At 33.6% G+C, this 24,767-nt stretch overlaps 1 protein-coding gene across 1 annotated transcript in view; it reads right to left on the bottom strand.

The window, feature by feature from the left end:
* The window catches only part of MALRD1 (MAM and LDL receptor class A domain containing 1), a gene marked incomplete at its 5' end in the record, with an annotated part of 672,621 nt that overhangs the window by 429,254 nt on the left and 218,600 nt on the right, over positions 1-24,767 (bottom strand). The window contains 2 exons of the mRNA XM_079107637.1: positions 15,984-16,146; positions 17,386-17,562. Coding sequence (XP_078963763.1) covers positions 15,984-16,146; positions 17,386-17,562 — 340 coding nt within the window. The remainder of the gene's footprint in view (positions 1-15,983; positions 16,147-17,385; positions 17,563-24,767) is intronic.

Genomic DNA, 24,767 nt, shown 5'->3' on the forward strand with positions numbered 1-24,767 from the left:
CTCTGATTCTCAAAGACAACTCAATCTGAAAAGGAATTAGAGGATGATGACCACAGGGCTTGGTTTTAAGGGCATTACTTTACTATCTTACTTTACTATCTTTTTTTCTTTTTCTTTTTTTCTTTTTTTTTTCCTGGTATTGGGGATTGAACTCAGGGGCACTCGACCACTGAGCCACATCCCCAGTCCTATTTTGTATTTTATTTAGAGACAGGGTCCCACTGAGTTGCTTAGTGCCTCGCTTTTGCTGAGGCTGGCTTTGAACTTGCAATCCTCCTGCCTCAGCCTCCTAAGCCCCTGGGATTACAGACATGGGCCACAGCGCCCAGCAAGGGCATTCCTTTCAAGACGATAGGAGCTTGGTAGAGAAACCTAAACCTAAAGGAAATGGTATACCTGAGACTGGGAATAATCTTACAAAATATGATACCAATTCAGAGTGGAAACTTCAAGATTTAGTTGGGTAAAAGTAACCCTGAATATTATGTCAGTGTTTTCCAGTTTTCAAATTCCAAAAGAAAATTTGGTCCTTGAAGACATGGCAAAGCAAATCCTGAAAAATGGAGATAACTGGTTGTCCCTGAAGAGAAAAGTGGCCATGCTGTAGTAAGGCAGGTCAGATGAGTAAAGCTGCAAAATTTGCTGATGGGTGAATAATCAAACTGATGTGTGATTTAATAAAACAAGCAACATAAAAGCAGATGCACAGTCACATGCCAGGCCTCTGTATTTGACAGATCCTACAGAGCATTCTTATCAGTAAGTTTGAGCAACAGAAAGATTTCAGGATTAGTGTAGAGGTTTTTACTACCTAGAGCTAGAGATCTCTCAGCAACAAGAAAAAATTAATTAAGCATAATTATATCAGTTAAAAAATATTAAATTGGTGTTCACTCTAAGCACAAATACCAAAATTGGAATTCAAAGAAGATTATGATGGTCCCTGTGGAAGGATCACACATATTTATGAAGTTGTCCATGTTTTTTAAATGTCAGGTCACATTTGAAAGTTAATTAATGAGTCACTTTTGAATTCTGAACTCAGACTCTAAAATAAAAGAAGGGCTTAGAATGAGATAATCCAAGCTCTGAAAGAAAATAATTGCCAGCCATGATTCCTATACCTAGCAAAGCTATCTTTCAAAATCAAAGAAGAAATACAAAATTTTCCATGATGAGGATAAACCAAAAAATTAATGACCACTAAGCTAGCACCACACATAAACTCAAAGATATATTACACATGGAAGAACGAAAAAATACCACAGAGCTCTCAAATAGATGATTCTCCCAGAGAGCAATTAAATAAATTAAAATCAGGACTAAATTAAACTTAAGACAAAACCCATATGACAGAAAATAACAAACATCTATTCATAATAACACTGAATATAAGTGATTTAAGCACTTCAAGGAAAAGACACAAATATGCAGAATAGGTTTTTAAAAAGTTTTAACTATATCTGGTCAGCAAGAGAATCATCATATAGGCAAAAATATCCACAAGCTGAAAGTAAAAGAATCGAAAACTATGCTCCATGTGAATGGAGTCCTAAAAAAAAGCTGGAGTACCTATTCTCATATCTGACAAAGCAGATTTCAAGAAAAAAAATAATCAGAAGAGATAAAAATGGTTACTACATATTGGTAAAGAGAACAGTCCAACAAGAAGATATACCAATAGCAAATATTCATGCCCCAAATGTCAGTGCATGTAACTACATAAAACAAACACTTCTTAACATTAATTCTCAAATAGAACCCAATACAATAATAGTGGGTGATTTCAATACACCCCTCTCACGAGTAGACAGGTCATCCAGATGTAAAGTAGCAATAAAGCTACTTGCAACCTAAATAACACCATAAATTGAATGGACCTAACAGATATCTACAGACTATTTCATCCAAAACAGCTGAATTCACTTTCTTCTCAGCAGCTTGAAGACCTTTAGAAAAATAGACTACATTCTACATCACAAAGCCAGTATTAGCGAATACAAAAAAAAATAATAATCCTATGCATCTTATCACATAATATAATGGAATTAGAAATTGACAGTAAGAAAAATTATAGAAACCACATAAGTGTATGAAGATTGAACAATACGTTTTTAAATGAGAAGTTGATCACAGAAGAAATGAGAAGAAAAATTTAAAAATTTCTATAATCAAATGAGAATAGTGATGGAATAAATCAAAATCTCTGGGACACTATGAAAGAAGTTCTAAATGAAAAGTTAATAGTATTGTGTCTCTATTAAAAGAAAAGAAAGAAATATTTTCAAGAAAATCTAACACTACATATCAAGGTCCTAGAAAAGAAGAAAATAATTAAGAATAGGTACAAATAATACAGGTTAAAAACCAGAGCCAAAATTAATGAAATTGAGAAAAAAAGTACAAAGAACAAATGCAACAGGCTTGGTTCTTTGAAAAGACAAACAACACCAATAAACCCTTGTACAAACTAACCAAAAGAAAGAGAAAATCCAAATCAATACACTAAGAGATAAAAAGGGTAATACCATCACAGACATTTATGCAAAAAAGATCATTACAGATTATTTTGAAAATGTGTATTCCAATAAATTAGAAAAATATTGACAAATTTCTAGGTACTTATGACCTACCAAAATTGAACCAAAAGTATATAGAACCAAACCAGTCTCATACAACATAATCGAAGTAATAATAAAAATCTTTCCACAAAGATAAATTCAGGACAAAATGGATGCTCAACTGAGTTCTTCAAGACTTTTAAAGACCTAACACAAATTCTTTGCAAATTATGGCAATTCTTCAAAAGACTAAGAATTGAAATACAAAGGGCGGGGGGAACACTCCCAGATTCATTCTAGGAAGCCAATATCACCCTGGTACCAAAACCAGATAAAGCTACATAAAAACAGAAGGAAGGATCAGTATCCTTGATCTACATATATGAAAAATCCTTAATAAAATATTAGCAGATCACATCCAAAAAGGTTAAAAACCAGGACCATCAAGTTGGTTTCATCCCAGGAATGCAAGATAGTTCAGTATATGTTAACAAATAAATATTATTCATCACATAAAAAATAACAAAGACAAAAATCACATGATCATCTGAATAGATGCAGAAAAAGTCTTGGACAAAATTCACCATCATTCATGTTAAAAACACTGAGGAAACTAAGGAGGAACAAACCTAAATACCATAAAGGCCATATATGACAAACCCTAGCCATCATCATACTCAATAGAGACAAATTGAAAGCATTTCCTCTACAATTATGAATAAGATAAATATGTCTACTCCTGTTCAATATAGTTCTTGAAACTAGCCTAAGCAATGAGGTAGGAGAAGGAAATTAAAGAAATACAGTGGAAAAAATGAAATCAGGTTATCTGTTTGTTGGTGACAAGATTCTGTACTTGGAATATCCAAAATCTCTACCAGAAGACTTCTTGAGCTGATGAACAAATTCAGCAAAGTTCCTGGATACATGATCAACACAAAACAATCAATAGCTGTTCTATACTCCAATAAGAGTCACCTGAGAAATCAAGTAAAGCCGGGCACCATGTCCCATGGCCCACGCCTGTAATCCCAGCAGCTTGGGAGACTGAGACAGGGGAATCACGATTTCAAAGTCAGCCTCAGCAATAGCGAGATGCTAAGCAACTCAGTGAGACCCTGTCTCTAAATAAAATACAAAGTAGGACTGGGGATGTGACTCAGTAGTCAAGTGTCTCTGAGTTCAATCCCTGGTACCCACCAACCCACCCCCAAAAAAGGAATCAAATAAACTATTTCATTCACAATAGCCTCAAAAAATTACTTGGAAATAAATCTAACTAAGGAGATAAAAGACCTTCACAATAAAAATTATAAAATACTAAAGAAAGATATTGAAGAAGACCTTAGAGATGGAAAGACCCACCATGATTAGGAATAGGTAGAATTTATGTCATTAAAATTACCATACTATCAAAAGCAATCTCCAAATTCAATGTAGTACCCATAAAATACCAATAACATTCTTCACAAAAATGGAAAAAGTCCTAAAACTTATAGGGAAAAATAAAAGACCCTGACTAGCCAAAGCAGTCCTGAACAACATGAATGAGGGTAGAGGTATCACAATATTTTATTTTGATTTATACTACAGAGAAATAGTAATAAAAACAGCAAAGTATTGGCATAAAAACAGATAAACAGATAGGAAGACCAGTGGAATAGAGTAGAAGACACAGAGAAAAATCCATGTAAATATCTGATCCTTTACTAAGATACCAAGAGCACAAGTTGGAGAAAAGATAACCCTTTTTCTTTTCTTTTCTTTTCTTTTCTTTTCTTTTCTTTTCTTTTCTTTTCTTTTCTTTTTCTTTCTTTCTTTCTTCCTTCCTTCCTTCCTTCCTTCCTTCCTTCCTTCCTTCCTTCCTTCCTTTCTTTCTTTCTTTCTTTCTTTCTTTCTTTCTTTCTTTCTTTCTTTCTTTCTTTCGTATTGGGAATTAAACCCAGGGGCACTTTACCATTGAGCTAAATCCTCAGTCATTATTATTATTATTATTATTATTATTATTATTTTGAGACAGGTTCTCTCTACTAAGATGCTTAGGACCTCACTAAGTTTCTGAGGATGGCCTTGAACTTGCAATGCTCCTGCCTCAGACTCCCAAATCTCTGGAATTACAGGTGTGTGCCCTGGAGCCTGTCGAAAGGAAAGCCTTTTAACATATGGTTCTGGAAAACGTGAATAGCTATATGTAAAGAATGAAACTAGATCCCTACTTCTCCTCCTGCACAAAAATCAACTCAAAGTGGATGAAAGACATAGGAATTAGCTCAGGAAAAGTGAAAATGCTAGAAGAAAACATAGGGGCAACACTCCAGACTCCTTGATAAGATGCCTCAAGAAATAAAATGAAGAATCAATAAGTTGGCTAGCATTAAATTAAAAAGCTTCTGCACATGAAGGAAACAATTAGGAATGTGAAGTAAGAGCCTACAGAATGGGAGAAAATCTTTACTAGCTATTCCAATTGGGGAATTACCAATCCAAATATCGAAGGAACTCAAAATCTTAACGCACACATACATACACACACACACACACACACACACACACACAAATATTATAACCCACTTAATAAATAGTCAAAATATCTTAAGAGACATTTCTCAAAAGAAGAAATACAATGACTCATAATTACATGAAAAAAAGAGTTCAACATCCTTAGTAATCAGGGAGATGGAAATAAAATCTACACTGAAATTTCATTTTACCCCACTTAGAATGACAGTCAAAAATAATACAAATTAGAATAATTGTTGGCAAGAATGCAAGTTAAAAGGTACATTTATACATTGTTGATGGAACCACAAATTAGAACAACCACTTTGGAAAGCAATATGATAATTCTTCAAAAACTAGGAATGGAACCACCATATGACCCAGGTATCCCACTCCTTGATATTTATCTAAAAGAATTAAAATCAGCAATACTTTGCATACCAATGTTGATAGCATCACAATCCACAATAACCAAGTTAAGAACAAGCCTATGTGCTCATCAACAGATGAATGGATAAAGAAAATGTGGCACATGTACGTGATGTAATTCTACTCAGTCATGAAGAAGAATTAAATTATGTCATGAGCTGGTCGAAGAATGGGATCAGAGAACATCATGCTAAGTGAAATATGCCAGACTCTCAAAGTCAAGGGTCAAATGTTCTCTCATAATCAGAATAGAGAGAGAAGAAAGGAATTTAGAAAGGGGATTTCACACAAATAGAATAGAGACAAAAATAGATACAGGGCAGTAGAGTAGAAGCAGAAGACCAAGGTGGAGGGAGGTTGGGAGGGAAACAAAATATTAAGGAATAAAGTTGACCAAATTATGCTATGTGCATGTATAAGTATACCACAATGCATTACAATTTTATATATAACTGTAATGCAACAATTTAATAAAGAAATAAATTATTTGGTTAAAGGAAGATCAATAGAGTAGAGGAAGGGGATCAAGGAGGAAGGAGGAGAGAAAGATATAGTACCAGTGATTGAAATGAAGAAAATTGTTGTATGCATTTACGAGTGTCAAAATGAACCTCACTATCATACATAACTAAAATGCAGTAAACATTAAAAATATATTAAATCAACTGGTTTATTATTAACCCAAATGACATTCTTTTTCCCATAATCATTTTAACATATTAAATTACCAGGTGAAATGAAGATATAATTGCAACATATCAAAACTATTGAAATACAGTAGAAAATGAAGGCAAACTTTAGATATACTTAGAATGGTGAATGTCTAAGCACAAAAAAGGTAAACAATAAAAATGAAGTTGGCAGACAATGGTGTGTAACTTAGGAATTTTGAGACATGACAAAATAGGACAAATGGTAACAAAAAGCCAATAAAAACTTGGGGAAAATCTTTTTCATGATAGATTTATACAATTACTGTGCCTTAAAAGATTTTATAAATCAATGAGAAAAAAAAAAGTACCATATGCTTCAAATCAAGCTAGGGTGTGCAATCAGGAAACACAGTCACAAAAATACAGTTAGAAAAGGTACAGAGAAAACAACAAGTAAACATCATTAGTACCAAGAAATTTAAAAATACAGAATTGGATGCTATTTTAACTTATCAAATTATAAAACGTGAAAAATATTGAAATATGTGTTATAAAACATACAAGAAAAACAGACTGTCATATACTGCTAGTAAAAATAGTACATTTAAATTTATGAATTTAAAATCTTAAAATAAGGATGATAATTAACATAAAAATTGTACTTCATGTGTTTTCTTTCCTCTTAGTATATAATCTGGTAAGTGGGCAAAGCCACATGTTATTCACTGAAAACTGATTGAAATTGGTCATCACCAAAGTCAATTTATGAACAGTGAAGAACTGAATTATTCATTATGGTACCTGCATTTAATGAAATACTATTGGCCCATTAAAAAGTATTGCTGAATAGTGAATTGCAGATTGTATATTAAATTAAAAGCAGGTTAGAAAATAATGCAGTCAGTATAAGCATTTCTATTGAAAAATACATCTGCATATATGTACAATGTTTGTCATAGTATTAGGATTATGGGTATTGTTACTGCTTTTCTTTCTTAGCTATATTTAAATATTTTCAAACAATGAAAATGAATTTCTCCTTTTGTGGTTAAAAAAAAGGATTTTAGCAACTTAAGAGTTAAGAAATTATTAAAGGAATCAACATCTGGCCTTTAACCATGACATTATTTAATTAATGTGTGTTATTCAATAAAATCCAAAGCACATATTATTTAAGATAGACACAAGTGGGCTGGGGAGATAGCTCAGTCGGTAGAGTGCTTGCCTTGTAAGCACAAGGCCCTGGGTTTGATCCCCAGCACTGCAAAAAAAAAAAAAAAAAAAAAAAAACATAGACACAAGTAAGCGTGTACCTCTGCTAGGTTGTTGCCTGGGGGCCCATTCTTTGAGCAAGGGAGACTTTCTACCGAGCACTACATGGCTATTCATGTATGTGCTGGCTCCATGTCTAATGAAGCTTTCTCTTCTCAGTGGTTCAGGAAACGAATGCTTAATATAAGAACAAACTGTAATGCTAATTGCGATTACCACAGCCTTCAGGGCAATAAAGATTTGAGGAACTGATGTATATGTATCAATCACTGTATCAGAAGGTCATACTGATGGTATAAAAATGATTCATATGGGATACAGCATGTTCATACTTTCAAATTCTTGTCTCAATAAAGATAATTAAGGTAAAGGGCATTTGCCTTTATGTAGTTGAGGAATGTTTCTCTCCCAATTTTGTGTAACCAAAATATTTCTTTCTATCTATGACCTAGAATAAACTCACTTCTTGGTGATGTGGGTCACAGGAAAAGCATTTTAAAAATTTACACAATTAAACAAATTTTTACATTTTTTAATGCAATGTGACTGATATAAAAGTTATAATTTTATTATATAATCAAAAGTGGCTGTATCTTTAGCAACATAACATGAAGTTACATATTTTGAATGTTTTCTTAAACTTTACCTTCTAGCAAATATGCTACTTAATCACTCTTCTGTGTTATTTTAGAAGAGGTATGTAGTCTTAAATTCGAGTCATTCTAAACCATTTTTAAAAACTACTTGTAAGCTAAACATTTTTGAATAAAATTAAAACTTGCAATTTAATTCATTTAATTAATGATTACTATTGAATTACTGTTATGTGTAAAAATGTAGAAAATAAGTTCTTAACTCCAGGTCAGTCTAAAATAATGGCATTTTTCTTGTTTCTTAGAGGTATAATCAATGGCCTACATTCAGTCTGTGGTAATTTAGTTAGAATGCCATTTGCCTGCAAGTATTAAAACAGTTTAAAAAAGATGTCTACACTTAATTGGGATTTGACAACTTTAACTTTAATATTTATTTCAGTAAAACAATAAAAACTGGTATTTAACCATTTTTTCAATTAAAAAATTTGGATCTGTCAGATATTTTGTTGGGAGAATATAAAGGCAACTAAATTGATCTATAAAATAGGAGTTAATTTTCTTACTAAAGAAGGTTCTATGCAGACAGTAAATCTGGTAATGATCTCTAAAGGATTAAAGTTATAAAAATTGTTATTCTAACAGAGCAGAAAATATTACACTATTATCAGTTTACTGAATACCCATATTAATATCCATATTAATATTCAACACTAGATAGATGATATACAGAGTTATCACACAGATACAGTTTGCATTTTTATGTGACTTTTAGTTTACGATGTCAAGAATGTTCAAACATACAATATAGATAGGGATATAGGTACACTTGTGGAGGTGGGGACTAGGCCTCATTTGCCCCTGAAAAATAATGATTAGCATGATGAAACACAAAGAAATATCTGAATATCTGTGCTTCTCAAAGAAGAAAATTTAAGAAATTATGTTCTCATCTGCCTAGCAATTTCGAATGACAGCTCATCAAATAAGTTTCTCAACAGCATGCAATCCAAAGTTTCTCAACAGCATGCAATCCAGCCCTGAAATCCCAAAGAGTTAAAATATTTGTTATCCCCAGATAATCAATAAGATTTCTATGTTTGTTTTAGTTTCAGTTCAAAAGAAAGACAAAGTGGTTTTAATTAGAACTGCAGAAATAAGAAAATATATAGGCAAAAAGTATGAGAAAACACACTGGGTATAATAATGAATGAGGTAAACTAGAAGTTATCATGAAATTAAGTTTTTAGATTCATTCAGACTAAACCATTTTTTCCCAAACTATTTCCCAATTATAACAGTTACTTTACAATATATAACTTTGATTTTATGTTTTAAATGCAGTCGCCCTGGAGCAATTTTTTTCTTCTGAAATATTTTGCTCTTAAAAAGTAAAAAGGTGGGGCTGGAGATATAGCTCAGTTGGTAGAGTGTTTGCCTTGCAAGCACAAAGCCCTGGGTTCAAATCCCCAGCAGTGCAAAATAAAAAGGAACTTGACTTACAGAAAAATGAATATACTCTGATCAAAACTGGCATCGGGAAGTGGGAAAGCTACTCTTTTTAAGCATTCCTGCCCTACTTCCGGCCATGGAAATTCCTGAGGATAGGTATGTTCTTTCACCATCTAGGAATGATAATAAAAATAGATTACCAACTCTATTCCCAGAGATTTCGATCCAAGTGTTTCAGAATCTGCATTTATGTGTGGATATATATATAGATAGTGTGTATACATACATTTTTATGTGTGTTTGTATGAGTGTGTGTGTGTGTGTGTGTGTAAATTTTCTATGGTCCTTGATCTACATCTTGAGAAATTTTGTCCAAATATTCTACGAGCATAGTTAGAAATCACTAACTATGTATAGGTTTTCTAGTAGACATCATTCTATGTGAATAATGAACTCTGGAGAACTTAGTTTTGCCTAAGGGGGAGATTTCTTCCCCCTAAGAAATCTCATCAACCTCATGATAGGCATTTAGTCAAATAAAATGGATTTTAGGATCAAGGACATTAAACTGTGTTCTCCTTAGGCCTCCAGCAGTAGAAATAAACAAACTGGGCTAAACAAAAGCTTTTTCTATGAAATAAAAATGATCATAAAGCTTATGGTACTTAGCTATGAACCAATATACTTAATATTATAGAAAGAATGCCTGGACCCAAAGAGTTGGTCAATGAAATTGATTTTGAAAGTTCGAGTACAAGATTCTGAAATCATGAAATTACAACACTGCCAAATTTATAGTACTCTAAGCATATTTAAGCTTGAATGAACTATATAAGCTCAGATGCTGGATGATCTAATTATATTGATTCAGTAATGTGCAAATAGCAATTTTAAAAAAATTCAGCTGAGGAGAACTACTATTTTTGCCAACTCTCCTAGTAGTTGCTAGAGCATGAATAGGTACAAACACATTCTGTTTTTATTTTTTAAAATAGATTATGGGGTTTATTCCCTCCAAAATACTAAGAAAAATTTTTTTTCTATAAAATGTTCTCTCTCATCGCATAATTTACAGGAAATGGAAAATTCATCCATTCCCAATCTCAAGAGGACATAGAAATTGCAACTGATGTTATCTTCATCAAATGCATTTTGCTTTGTTATTTCATTGAATTACAGTTGAAGACTGTTTTCATTTCTATGTATCATGATTACAATATTAGGAAAACACAAGGCCAGACATTCTCATATGGGCCCTGCTGAGCAGGATGCAGGGAGAATCCACACATCAAACTCTGTGCTGCCTCTACCTACCCTTAACAGAAGAGATGACTTTTCTAATTTATATAAGGCATTGAAAGAACTAGCTGTGTGGAGTGGTGTCACTCTCCCAAAAAACAACTAAAAAATAAAAACACAACCCTAATTTTACAACTCAGAGTTCAATTCCGATGTTCAAAGGCTAGTCCGTTAAAGTATGAATATGGAAAAAATATGTCATTTCAAATTTTACTCCATTTAGCTTATATCATTTCATTTACATGATGAAAAACACACATGCTAATACCCTATGACTCAATTACACAGTGAAAATTTCCCTCCACATTGCTACCCTACCGTACCTCTTCCAGACATTGCTTTGTTAAGTATTAAAAGTGGGAGAATAATTTGAAATTAACCAATGTGCTTTTTCCTCTTCTACTTGCTTATAAATGATCTTTCCCATCCTGAGCCAGAAGCAGTCTTTGCCTTAGGGAAAGCTGAGACAGTGTGTGAAGAGAAAGAAATAATTGACATAAATTCTTCTTGATTTTTAAGACTGGAGTTTAAAACTCTCTTAGAAACAATGGCTTTAAAAATGTGGCTTTAACTTTGCTGCTTAGAAAAAAAAAAAAATGTGGCTTTAAATTTCTAGAGCCAGACACCAGAGAGAAAAAAGCATTTTCTAAATTAGTATAGCTTGCCTTTAAATATTAAATATATAAAAAAAACAAAACTTGGAAAACTGAGCTTGGAGTTTTACTCTAAGCCACAGAATAGGATGTAAGGTACATAAGACTATTTCCTACCACAAAGTAAAAAATACCAACACTTCTTGACTAGAGAGAAGGGGAGAGAGAGGAAGACAAGAGGAGATACAGACCTAGAAGCCACTCCCTTCTTCATGATTTGTCATGGAGAACACATCCATGGAATGTTATCTGACTACCAAGTATTCCTATTTAAAATATGTTTAATTTTGTGGCTTTTAGTCTGTAATCATAAAACACCAGACATTTAAAAATAATGCAACAAATGGGAAATGCTAGTGCCTAGGATTCCTCCAGAATTTTCATCTACTGGAGGTGGTGGGTTGAGGGGAGATTCAAGCAAATTAATGGCTTATATAACATGCTGACTTAAATCTATTTCTACTTCAACATTTACATGTGAGATCCTAGTCCAGCCTACCTCTTTTTTAAAGGCAATATAGATTATTAATGAGATGTGGTTTATTTACATAAGCCATAGAAACTTTCTGAAATTTGCTTTACTGTGAGTCAGAAGCAGCCCAAGGGAAATTGGTATATGAAAATTCCAAAATACCAACTGTCAACTGACAAAATATGATTAAAACAAAGCAGTATTAGTACCTGCTACTGTATGTAGTTTGGACAGATGTGCTGCTAACATTTAAATCAAATGATGGTAAAACCAGAATCATTTTAATAAAAGAAAACCATAGAAAAAGAGAACTTAGAAAAAAGGAAAAAAAAAAAAATCAGCCCAAGAAAATGACTAGATAGCAAAGATCTTGTAACTTCCATTGAATACAAGGCTATCTTAGCCACAGCAATCAGGGACAGGATAACATACATGCCATTAGTTTTCTTTGAAGCAGCAACTGCTTCAAAGGGGGTTATGGAAACTTAACTGTAAACAGGAGTAAAAAGTATGGAGATTTTAAAAAGATTCTCTGTGGAATGGGGATTCCCTTTGTTGTCCACCATAATGTTTCCCTGAAATCAGAATCAAATGAAAAAGGGGGTGATGTTGCAGGACTTGAGCACTGAACAATGTTTTGAACTATGAAACAGGGGAAAGTATCAGTTATTGAAATCTGAAAGAAAAGACCCAAATAAATGATAAATATGAAGCAAAATGAAAGGACAAAGCCCAAAATTAAAATAATTATTAAGTGGAAATGTGAAGATAAAATGAACAGGAAACGTTATGGAAAGGGTAATAAAAACCACATATGAAAAACAAAACAGAGAAAGATGAGAACTTGAAAGATGGAAGCTGGAAAATTAGAAAAAAAAATTCCACTAATAATTGGAAGATATAATTGTAGTTTAATATTATATCGTATAAAATTTTTAGCTCATAAATTCTCCTAAGTCAACACCACTCGTTCTTTATCCTTGCTTTTTAAATAGAAAAAAAAAAATCTTTCTTCCAAAGTCGAATCAATACTTCCATCAGTATCTTAGATTCTGACTCTTGAAAACAGGTTCAAATGTACCAGATTAAATGTAAGTGTGTGGATGGGGGATATATATGTATAGAGTGTGTGTGTGTACAAAATAGCTACATAATTTAAGGTAGGATTTTCTAAATAGAGAAAGTAAGGAAGAAAACATTAGGAAATGACAAATTTAACTACATTAATTAGAAAACATCCATATTTCAAAAATCACCATGAAGACATCTGATAAAACATGATGAATGTATCATCCAACAGTGAAGACTACATCAGGATCACACGTATAAACCTTCAAGTTAACTTTTAAGGGCCTTATTCTTAAACATTAATGGAGACCCAAGGATTATCAAACAAATGGGAAAAGTCTCTAATATACAAGAGAGACATCCAAACAAACAGTAAAAGAGGGAAAAAAGAAATGGAGATAACGTAGAAAGGAAAGGTCTTAAACAAGAAACAGAAAGTCATGGTGCTTAGGAAACCAGGGAATCAGCACCATATAGTGTCTGAAGAAATGGGCCAGGAAGACAGCTGTGTTGGCAGATTAGGCCTTGACAGAGAGGCCTTCCATAAGAAGTGGGAGTGGAGAGATGAGCTTATGCATTAGGACAAGTGGAAGATAACACTGATGTTGGGGAAAAGAATACTAGGTGCATAAAACATCTAAGGAAAAATTTAAAAAATGAGGCACTTGTTAATTTTAATGTAAACTAAGATATTATAAGCAATAATCATGTAATATCTATCAATTTCCTATGTGCTATATCATGTACAACCAGAAGAATGAGAAGCTATACTCCATGTATGTAAAATATGTCAAAACGCATTCTACTGTCATGTGTAACCAATAAGAACAAATTAAAAAATAAAGTTTTTGAATCAAGACATGGCTATATATTATTTTGTAAATAAGGACCAGTCACCTATAACCAGTTCCTAATAAAAGTTAGAAAAGCATAGATGCATTGAGTCTTAATGTATAAGAAGAAGATATCTCCAGGAAATTGGATTGAATTGGAGTCATTGGAAGAAGTACAGTTATTTGTCATTATAAGACTCATTCCTCCTTCACTTTTTAGACTATGCGCATGTATTCCCTGTGATAAAAATGTGTAAAATGTGATACACATAATAAAAAGGAAAATAATCAAAACAAAAGAGTTAATCCTTAAAAGACACAAAACATGCCTACAAAGCTGTAAAATATTCACACCTATCCAAAAATGAAAAAAAAATTAACAAAAAAATTAATAGTGAATAAAGAAAGAAATTACATTTGATATCTAGTTTGTCCTTGCTCTATCTGCCCCAGTCACACTGGTCTTCCTGCAGATCATTTCCATTTGAACTCCATTAGAAGAATCCATTCGTTGCACACTAACCCCTTCCTTGTTGCCATTTTTCTCTGTAGCACTTGTCTCCATCTGGAATGCTCTATATTTATTGGTTTAATAAAGTCTCCCTATGAGAGCAAGAATCATCTGTTGGACTCACGGGTTTATCTCCACTGGAACAATATTTCTCCCATGGTAGGCAGTTTTCTTTCCTGTAACTTTACAATTTTAAGATAAAATAAATTTAACTAGGATGTTCACCAGTTGGGAACAGAGTAGTAAATTATTGATCTCCTTACAGTAAAATGCAAATTATGCTGAAGATAAAATTTAATGGCATGACTTATTACAAAGTGAAAGAATACACTCATACATCTATGTATAAAATCTGGACATTTACTTGTATTCATATGTATATAACAAACACATAAAAGAATAAGTAAAGAAAGTAAAAGGGGAAAGAGGGAAAGGAATTGAAACAGGAAAAGACAAGAATGAAGAGAAGGAAATGGAAGAGAAGAAGTGAAGCATTTGGAGAAGGGGATGATGAACAGACCTTTTTTAGAGCATTATAGTCACATATAATAACTGGGTTATTTTTTTAAACCATACATACATGGAATTTGCTTTATTCCATTTCAGTCCCCAGTGTCTCCTGAACTTCCCTTTCCTCTTCCCTCCTCCTGTTATCCTTCCTCTTCTCTACTAATCTTCCTTTTACTCATTTATTCATTTGTTTTCAGTTGGTGATTTATACATACACATAACAGTAGGATTCACTGTGCTGTATTTGTATTGCACACAGAGTGATTTTGTTCAATTCATTCCTCATTTCATCCCCTTTCCTGCCCTTCTTCTTTCCCTCCAGATCTCCTTCTCCACTTATTTTTCCTATATCTTTATGATATTTGAGTGCCTGCCCCCCATTTTCCCTTGTTTTGCTCTAGCTTCTGCATGAGAGAACACATTAAACCCTTGATTTTCTGAGTTTGGCTTATTTCACTTAGCATGGTGTTCTTCAATTCCAACTATTTATTGGCAAATGTCATAATTTCATTCTCCTTTAAGGCTGAGTAAAACTCCACTGTGTATATGTATAGATATAGATTTCTTATCCTATTCCTCTACTGATGGGCATCTGGGCTGGTTCCATAACTTGAGTATTGTGAATTGTGCTGCTATAAATAAATATTGAAGTGGCTATGTAACTATAGTATGCTAAATTTAAGTGTTTTTGGATAAATACCAAGGAGTGGAATAGCTGGGTCATATGGTGTTTCCATTCCTAATTTTTTAAGAAATCTCCATACTGCTTTCCAGAGTGGTTGTACAAATTTGCAGTCCCACCAACAATGTATGAATGTACAATTTCCCCCACAATTCTCACAGAATTTATTTTTATTTGTATTCTTGATTGCTATTCTGACTGGAGTAAGAACAGACTATTTTTAAGCAAAACATTAACAATGCTTTTCAAGGTGTGGTGAAATTAAAAACTATTTTTTTTTTACTTATTCATGCTTTTCTCTAGTTTCTATGACATGCACAAGAACATTTGTTGCTTTTTATTTTATTTTTTTCAATACTGTATGAAAGAAGACATTTGGTGCTCTCATTTTTTAACTTCAACATTCATCTTTATAGCACTGGCCTACAACAATAATTTGAAAGTTGCTTGATAAATATTTTCTACAAGAGATTTTAAAAAATATGGGGTTACTTACTTTGTGTGATCTACCGATGGCCTATGGTTTTCTTCCCCATGACGAATACTGTTTCCATTACCAAGTCCCCACCTGAATATATTTGAATCTTGTTGTAAATTTTCTTGGAATGGCAGATACCATCTACACAATTGTTTTCTTTCAAATGTGCAAACTTCCATAACTTGAGAGAACAGAATAAAGAAAAGAAAAGTGGGTCACAATAAATATGTCAATAAAAGTCAATTTCTATCTCTATATCAGTTTCTAACTCTTGACTTCTAAAATATTCTAAATTGTAAGCACAATTAAAATAATTAACAAGTGGTTTGTATAATCACTAGAAGAGTTTAAAAAATATCTAGGTTTATTTTATTCAAAACTTGATAGTAACAGCAATATGGGAATAACTGTATTTGCTAATAATCTGCTCATATGCAGAGGTGAGATGTTAATTGGCTTCTACCAGCAACAGAAGTATTCTGTTGCAACAGAAGTCTACCAGTCTTCTGTCACAGCATTGTGGTGCTCATATGACTTTCCAGTTTGAAAGAGTATGTTCTTCTTTATACAGTAATATTATAGAACAAAATTTTAGTTCACTCTCTAGAGTAGTTATAGCAAATTTCAAACTATGTAAGTTTGAGGCCATGTGATTTACAATGTTTGATATTGCTTTGTTTCCTTAAAAGTTTTTAAGATTCTTCCAATGATTGTATTCTAATATTACAGAAAATGACAAGCTTAGTGAATTCTTTGGCTATGCTTTGTAAATTTTTTCTCTCCCTCTCTCTGAATGTGAGCACACATCTATCTATCTAAAATTCTGTTACTAGAGTAAAAAACTAATTCAATGAATTCAAATGTGTACCATAGAAAACCTGAGGTGCACTCCACCTTTTGAAAGTCATTAGCAGCGACAGTGCTACTTCCATCATTTAGAAACTTAAGCATATGTCCCATCTGTACTAAAATTGTTTTTATTATGACCTCTACATATTGATATAGTATTCATTGTTATATATGCATTTTGGCAATGGCCAAATTTGAATGAATGAATCTAATTGAAGGGTATTACAATGCTTCTTCTCTAAATAGTCCCTATTTAATTAGGATTAGATACAAAAAGGGAAATGGATAAAGAACGGGTAGTAAATGGTAATCTCTGAGTTGAGTACAGTAAAATAAATATTTTTGAATAAAAAATATTAACCTAAAGACACTTTCCTGCTTGGGGTCCTGCTAGAAAAGTGAATGCTAATTCTTCTATTATAATTTTTATATTAATAGATCTCACATTAAGAAGTACTCTAAGCCATGTTGAAAATTTTTATGACATTAGACTCTGTTGCTTAAGATTATACTAACATTTTCTTATCTATTTTATGGTTACAGTCAATACAAAATTTAGGAATTCACTTACCACAGGATAATTCATCTGATTTGTCAGGGCAGTCATATCTAAAATCACATTTCTGAATTTTTTCAACACAGTGACCATCAGATCGACAGACAAATTCATCATCTGTGCAGTTGTGTGGAGGTAATGTTACCGGCACAGAAGTTTCTGGTGGAGATGGAATGTCCTCTGGCAAATTACCTGAAGAAATAATATAGAGGCATTGTTCAGGTATTCTTCCATTTCTTTAAAGATTTTACACACTGAAGATTTCCAATTATGTGAAAAAAGCATTCAGAGCATTCCCAAATAAATGTGATCCCCAAAGACTTGGCATGGAAGATCGGCAGGAACAAAGAGAGTTCTAGATGCTGGTATTGAGAAGCACAGTCAAGGTCTGAATAAACCTTCTAATCCACTAGGTAAATAAACTGTTTTTCCACTGCTGCAATGAATTTCGCACCTCCTCATTTTTATTCCCAATATTCTCCCATATTTAAGACTCAAGTTTGCAGAACAAACCTGAAGTCTTCATCTATATGTTTGGAACAACTAAGTTTATAACTTCTGCAGTTACAGAAGTTGGAAAATATTTATAGAAGTTGATTATCTATACATTAAATTGTTTGACAAACATGTATTTCTAACATATCTGGGCCAAGCACATGGCAAATGCAACAAATCTAAATCCAAAATACCACCTTTGCCAAAAGAAATTTTTCTGACTAGTGAACAAAGTAGTCAAATATATTTTTCATTACTGTTCTATTTGATCACTTTTTGACATAAATTATAACTCCATGGAAGCAAAAATGACATCTTTCCTTTCACCCCTGTATTCATAGCACAATTTTTAGAACATTGTGTGTGGTAGTTATACGATCATTGGCAAGTGAATGGATAAACAGATGAATGGATGAATGGAGGAAAGATGAATGGATGAATAAGACAGAATTAATGAACAAAAGTAAAAATCAGAAATGTATTAAAAGAATGCAAAGGAGAAGCATGTATCAGATGGGACTAAGATTTCTTGGCAAGATGGCACCTAAACTAACAAAATAAGTTCATCTGGTTAGATGAGTATTGATTAATTCTTTATGGCAATGAGGAAAAAATACCCTGTTTGATGGCAGAGAAATACATTGACCTGTTTCTCCATAACACTGAGAGAATTTGGCTTGAGGATATCTTGTGATATGAGAATGTATATGATTGAGTCATTGGATATGAAACTAGAGGATATACAGTTACCAGGTCAAAATAGGTGAGACCAATTTGGGAGTCTGTAATAAATTCAAGAGACCTTGGAGAAATATCAAGATATCAAATTTCTATTTCAATAAATATTTTATTCTGGTGTTAGTGTGAAGGATGAATTGGAGGTAGCACTGACATGGGGAACCGAGAACAGTTATATGATTTCTTTCATTCAGGTAACTAATAAACCAAAACAGATATGGTTTAGAGGTAAGAGCAAAGACCTGAGAAACAATAAACATTCAGTGTCTATAGGACTTGGAATTTGGGTGATTTGCATCATCTTTCTCTGTTCCCCTTGGAACATGAATCATCCATTTGTCCAGTGTATCCATGCTGTATACACTACCCACCTATTAGTAACTTAGTAGCTATGTCAGCTATCAGATTGACTGTCACATTATCACGATGCTTATATTCAAGTAATCCTTATTTTACTCACTAATGGTACCAATGCATAAGAATAGGGACATTTGTAATTTGCACATGGCAAAGAGAAGATGTTAGAAACTTCTTTAATGTGAAAAGATAAAAGTTCTCAACTTAATAATGGGAAAAAGAATCTGCTGAGATTGATAAGAACTATGGTAAAAATAAATCTACCAGTGAACTTGTGAAGAAGAAAAAGGAAACATATGCTAGTTTTGTAATCCCACTTCAAATTATAAAACGTGACCACAATACATGCTTAGTTAAGATGGAAAAAGGTATTAAATTTATGGGTGGAAGACATGAACAGAAAATGTGTTCCAACTCTCAGTACCATTTTATACCAAAAAGCATTATCCTACACAAAGAATTCAGCAAGGAATCCCCTGAAATGAGAGACCAAGTTATTTACTGCAAGGAGGGGATGGTCACACAGATTTAGAAACAGATTTTGATTAATAAATATAAAAATTACTGGAGAGAATGCATCTGTCAATGTAGAAACTGTTGCCACATTTCTGGCAGACTTGAAGAAGTTGATTAAGGAGGAAGGATACCATCGAAAGCATGCCTTCAATTGTGATGAAACTGAGTTCTTCTGGAAAAAGCTGCTCAAAGGGACCTATATTTAATAAAGTAGACAGGAGACAACAGGCATAAAAAAATGGAAGGAGAAATTACCTCTGGTGCTATGCGGCAATGCTGCAGGGTGTATGATAAAGCCAGACACAGTGTACAGGGTGTAGAATCTACAAGTTCTCAAGCAAAAAACAATCTCTGTTCACATTCTGACTATATAAGGAGAAAGCATGGATGACAGGCATTGGGTGAAATGGTTCTACCGATTCTTTATTCCAGAAGTGAAAAATTATTTGAAAGAGGAAAAATTATTTGAAAGAGGAAATTCTATTAATAGAATTTAAAATTCTATTAATAATAGACAATGCACCTGGTCATCCTGAATCTGTTTGCTATGAAGATGGAATTTTTGAGGTTAATTTTTATCTCTAAATACAACCTAACTGCCTCAGCCACATCCACCAGGGCATTATCTGATTTGTGAGAGCCACATACACAACTCGGTATTTGAATACATTTGATCAACATTTGATGAAGACCCTAGTCTGGACATAATGCAGTGCTGAAAATCACTCATTACTGCTGATGCAATAACACACATCTAAGCTGTACAAATGAATTAAAACTAGAAATTGTAAATACCTGCTGGAAGTACTTATGAAGTCAAGTCACGAATGGCTTTAAAGGTTTTCAGGGATGACTGGAGAAATTAGGAAAAGTATTCACCAAGACATATTGGTGAAGAAGAATTTGCTAAAAAACTTAATGAAGAAGTTTAAGACTACATTGCACTGTTAACAGATGAGGAATTGGAAGAACTTGTTATTTACAGAGGAAAAAGGAAGAGGAGGAAGAGGAGCAAGAGGAAGAATAAGAAAGAGGAGCAGGAGCAGGAGGAGGAGAAGAGTATCAGGAAGAGAAGCAAAACCAGCAATGTGGACATAACCAAAATGAGCTAAATTATTTCATATTGAACAGATATTAAAGGAAAAGTTATGGAATGAAATCTTTTAACAGAGTATTTCATGATAATCATCTCTGTGATCACTAAAGGATTAACAACTCCACAGTAACACTTTAAGGAGGTTAAAAAAATAAAAGAGAAAGGAAAGAAGTTCTAATTGCAGTGTTCTTCAAAAAGACCTTAGCAAAAATTCTCCAACTGTGGAGGATTCCAATCATCACGATCGTCTATCCCTGTCTTGCAAGCATTGACATTGTCTCAGGCTTGACAATCAGGGTCACTGGAAGCAGATGACCCTCTTTGGACACTGGTCAGTTCACTAGTAGCCGAAGGCTATCACAGTGCCTGAGTCACTTACCACACTTCATCTCCCCACCGAGGCACTGTGACATCTCAAGTCTCATACTTTACAGTGTAATAAGGTATTTTGAGAGAGAGAAAAAAACATATTCACATAACTTTTTTTTAAAGCATACTTTATTAAAGCATATTGCAATATTTGTTTTGCTTAAGTTATTATTCATTATTGGATAAATTAAACTTTTTGTAGATATATATATATAAAACTTTTTATAAGCTTTTTATATATGTATATATATATATATATATATATATATAAAACACACACACACACAAACACATGTATATATGTGTGTGTATTCCAGAACTGCAAAACTATTTGAAAAAGGGAGGACTATAATTTAAAATCCTCTTAATAGACAATGCACCTTGTCACCCTGAATCTGTATATAAGAAAATATAGATTATATTGGATTCTGTACGTAATGAGACTTCAGGCATCCACTGGGACCTTTACAACATATCATCTGTGGCTAAGAAGGGGACTGCACTATACAATTTACTCGCTCTGATTTTATTGTTTTTCACTCCAGAGAAGAGTAATTTTAGAGCAACAGAAGTCTAGCAGATTGAGTGTCACTAGGTTTGTGCAAATTCAAAGTACTACCCACTTGAAAGAAAAGAGATTATAAATGTTTCATGTGTAATAATATCTTCATACTTCCAGACTGGTTTTTTAATTGTGCCTATTTATGAGTCACTTTAAACATTAAATATCTTTAAGAAAATAATATTATAGATACAACCTCACCCCAAAGACAAAAGGAATTGTTATCATAGCATTGTTTGGGATTCTTAGACTAAGAAAAAAAATGAAGAAAAAGAGAGAAATGTTATATAAAACCCATTTCCCATTGTTCATTTTTCACTACTCTCTCATTGCCTCCAGAGACTACTCTTACCCAAATACTATACTGTACCAATTTGCATTGTCTATGAATGTTGTCTGATTATTATTTTATGGTGTTAAAACCCATATAACATTAAATTCACTATCTTAATAATTTTTAAATATTAAACGTTAAACATATTCACAATGCTGTACAACAGACCTTCATAACCTCTTTATCCTGGGAAACTAAGACTGTATCTACTAGATACCACTATCTTCTCCTCCACCCTTGCAAACCACCTATGTCTCTTTTTATGCTTTTGAATGAATACTTGATATGTGTCAGAGCATACAGTATTTGTCCTTTTGTGACTGGCTACATTTAATTTTGACGACATCCTCGAGGTCCGTCCTCTTAGTTCAGGCTGCTGTAGCAGATCATTGTAGCCTGGGAGGCTGACCCCACCACCAGCAGTTTCTGCCATTGTTCACCACTTGTTCTTGAGGCTGGGATACTCAAGGTCAAGGTGCCAGAAGAATGTTATCTATTGAGGGCCCACTTCCTGGTTTGCATGTGAATATTTTTCCTTATATCCTCACTTAGTAAAGTGAAAAAAGAGAAAACACAAGCTCCTTCCTGTCTTTCCATAATGGCACTAATTCCTCTCAAAAGGGGTCCATCTTCATGACCTAACTAACTCTTAAAGGTCAGGCATTCTACACAATCACGTTAGTGGTTAGGTTTCAACATTAATTTTGGGGAAAAAAAAATTCAATTCACAGCATTCACACTACAGCAAGTGATGAGATTTCCTTTATGTTTTAAGGCAACATAATATTCCAATCTATGTGCATACTAGATTTTCTTTACTCATCCGTCAGTAGACAGCTGGGTCCTTTCAGCAATGACAATAATGATAATAGCAACTATAAAACCATAAACATGGGGTGGGCAAATATCTCCTCAAGATCATGCTTTGCATTATGGAGATTCTTCAAAAAACTTGGAATAGAACCACCATTTGACCCAGTTATCCCATTCCTTGGCTTACACCCAAAGGAATTAAATTCAGCATACACAGTGATGCAGCCACATCAATGTTTATAGCAGTTCAATTCACAATAGTTATATGAACCAACCCAAGTGCCCTTCAACAGATGAATGGATATATGATGGAATATTACTCAGTCATAAAGAATGGAATTATGGCATTTGCAAGTGAATGAATAGAACTGGAGACTATCATGCTAAGTGACATAAGCGAATTCCCCAAAGTTCAAAGGCCAAATGTTCTCCCTGATATGTGGATGCTAACACACAATAAAGGGGTGGGGGAAGAACAAAAGTTAATTGGACAAAGGGTAATGAAGAAAAGGAAAGGGGGTGGGATTAGAAGACAGTAGAATGAATCAGACCTAATTTTCCCATATTCATATATGAACACATGGCCAGTAAACCAACCACAAGAATGGAATCCTACTTAGGATAAGTTTGACTCCACATATATATAATATGTCAAATTATACTCCACCGTCATGTATATTTCAAAAGAAAAAGGAAAAAAATTTTAAAAGAAGATCATACTTTGGATTCTTCTGGATATATAACTGAAAGTGGGTTGCTGCGATTCTAGTTTTATTTTTCTGAGGAACCACCATATGGTTTTCTAGAATGCCTATGCAATTTTACCTTCCTACTAACAGCGTGCAAGATTTGTCCTGGCCCTTCCCAACGCTTGTTAGTTTGCATTTGTTTGATAGTGGCCCTCTAATGCTTGGTAGTGATTTATCTTTTGATTTGATTCTCCCTGATAATTGGTGATGTTGAATTATCTTCTCCCATGATCTGTGGCCATCGGTACATATTTTTGTTCTCTGTGGCCCCATTCTGATACCCATTTCCTGTCAGCATATAGATTTAGATTCAAACAAGACAGAAACTAGTCTGAGAATAAACCACCAAGAAAATCATAACAGTGAACATTTTACCCTTCTCCATTGCACCCAGGGGAGAAGCCAGGAGGTGAAGTTTGCTCTCAATCACAGGAATCTGTGCTGGGGCCAGGGCTGTGGTGAAACAGTGACAGAGATCTTCCCATGGACTCTCTGTTATTGATTTAATGCTCACTTGAGATGCAGGACTCATTTAACTGGTTTCCATATTTCTCACAAAGCCCACTGGTCCATGCATCATGATTAAGTGGTATCTCTGTAGTATAAAGAGGGTGTGGGGCTTTCCATTCAGCCTTGTGGATGTCACTCTCTTTTGTTAAGTTAAATATTTAAGAGACTTGAATTTTTAGAGCAGTCCTAGATTCACAGAAAAATTGAAGTACAGAGAATTCTACATACCACATACCCCTATATCTTCACAGCTTCCCTATCAATACTCTGCCTCAAAATGGCACATTTTATAACTGAGTGAACCTCCATGGACACATTAGTATCAGCCAAAGTCCATGCTTTCCACTGTAGTTCACTCTTAGTGCTACAAACTGGGCTTTGACAAATGTGTAACAACACGTATCTACCATTACACTGTCATACAGAACAGCTGCATTTCTCTAAAAATCCTCTGCATTCCATATCTCCATCCCAACCTCTCCTCTTAACACTAACCACTACCAATCATTTCACTCTCTGTAGTTCAGGCTTTTTCAGAATGTCAATTTTTTTTCACTTAGTAGTAGGTATACAAGCTTCCCCCCTGATTTTGGTGTCTCCATTGATAGCTTGATTTGAGTTTTCATATGGAACAATATTTCATTCTCTGAATATGCCCCATTTTATTAATCCATTTACCTAGTGAAGGGCATACTAATTTTTCCAAGTTCCAGCAGTTATGAATCAACCTGCTGTAACTATCTGTGTGCAGGTTTTTGTATGGATATAAGTTTTCCATTCATTTGGGTAGATACTAAAGTATATGATATCTGGACTTTATGATAAGAGGATGTTTGATTTCATAGGAAAATACCAGAC

Source organism: Sciurus vulgaris, assembly GCF_902686455.1.
Source record: "Sciurus vulgaris genome assembly, chromosome: 12".
NCBI classification, from domain to species: domain Eukaryota; kingdom Metazoa; phylum Chordata; class Mammalia; order Rodentia; family Sciuridae; genus Sciurus; species Sciurus vulgaris.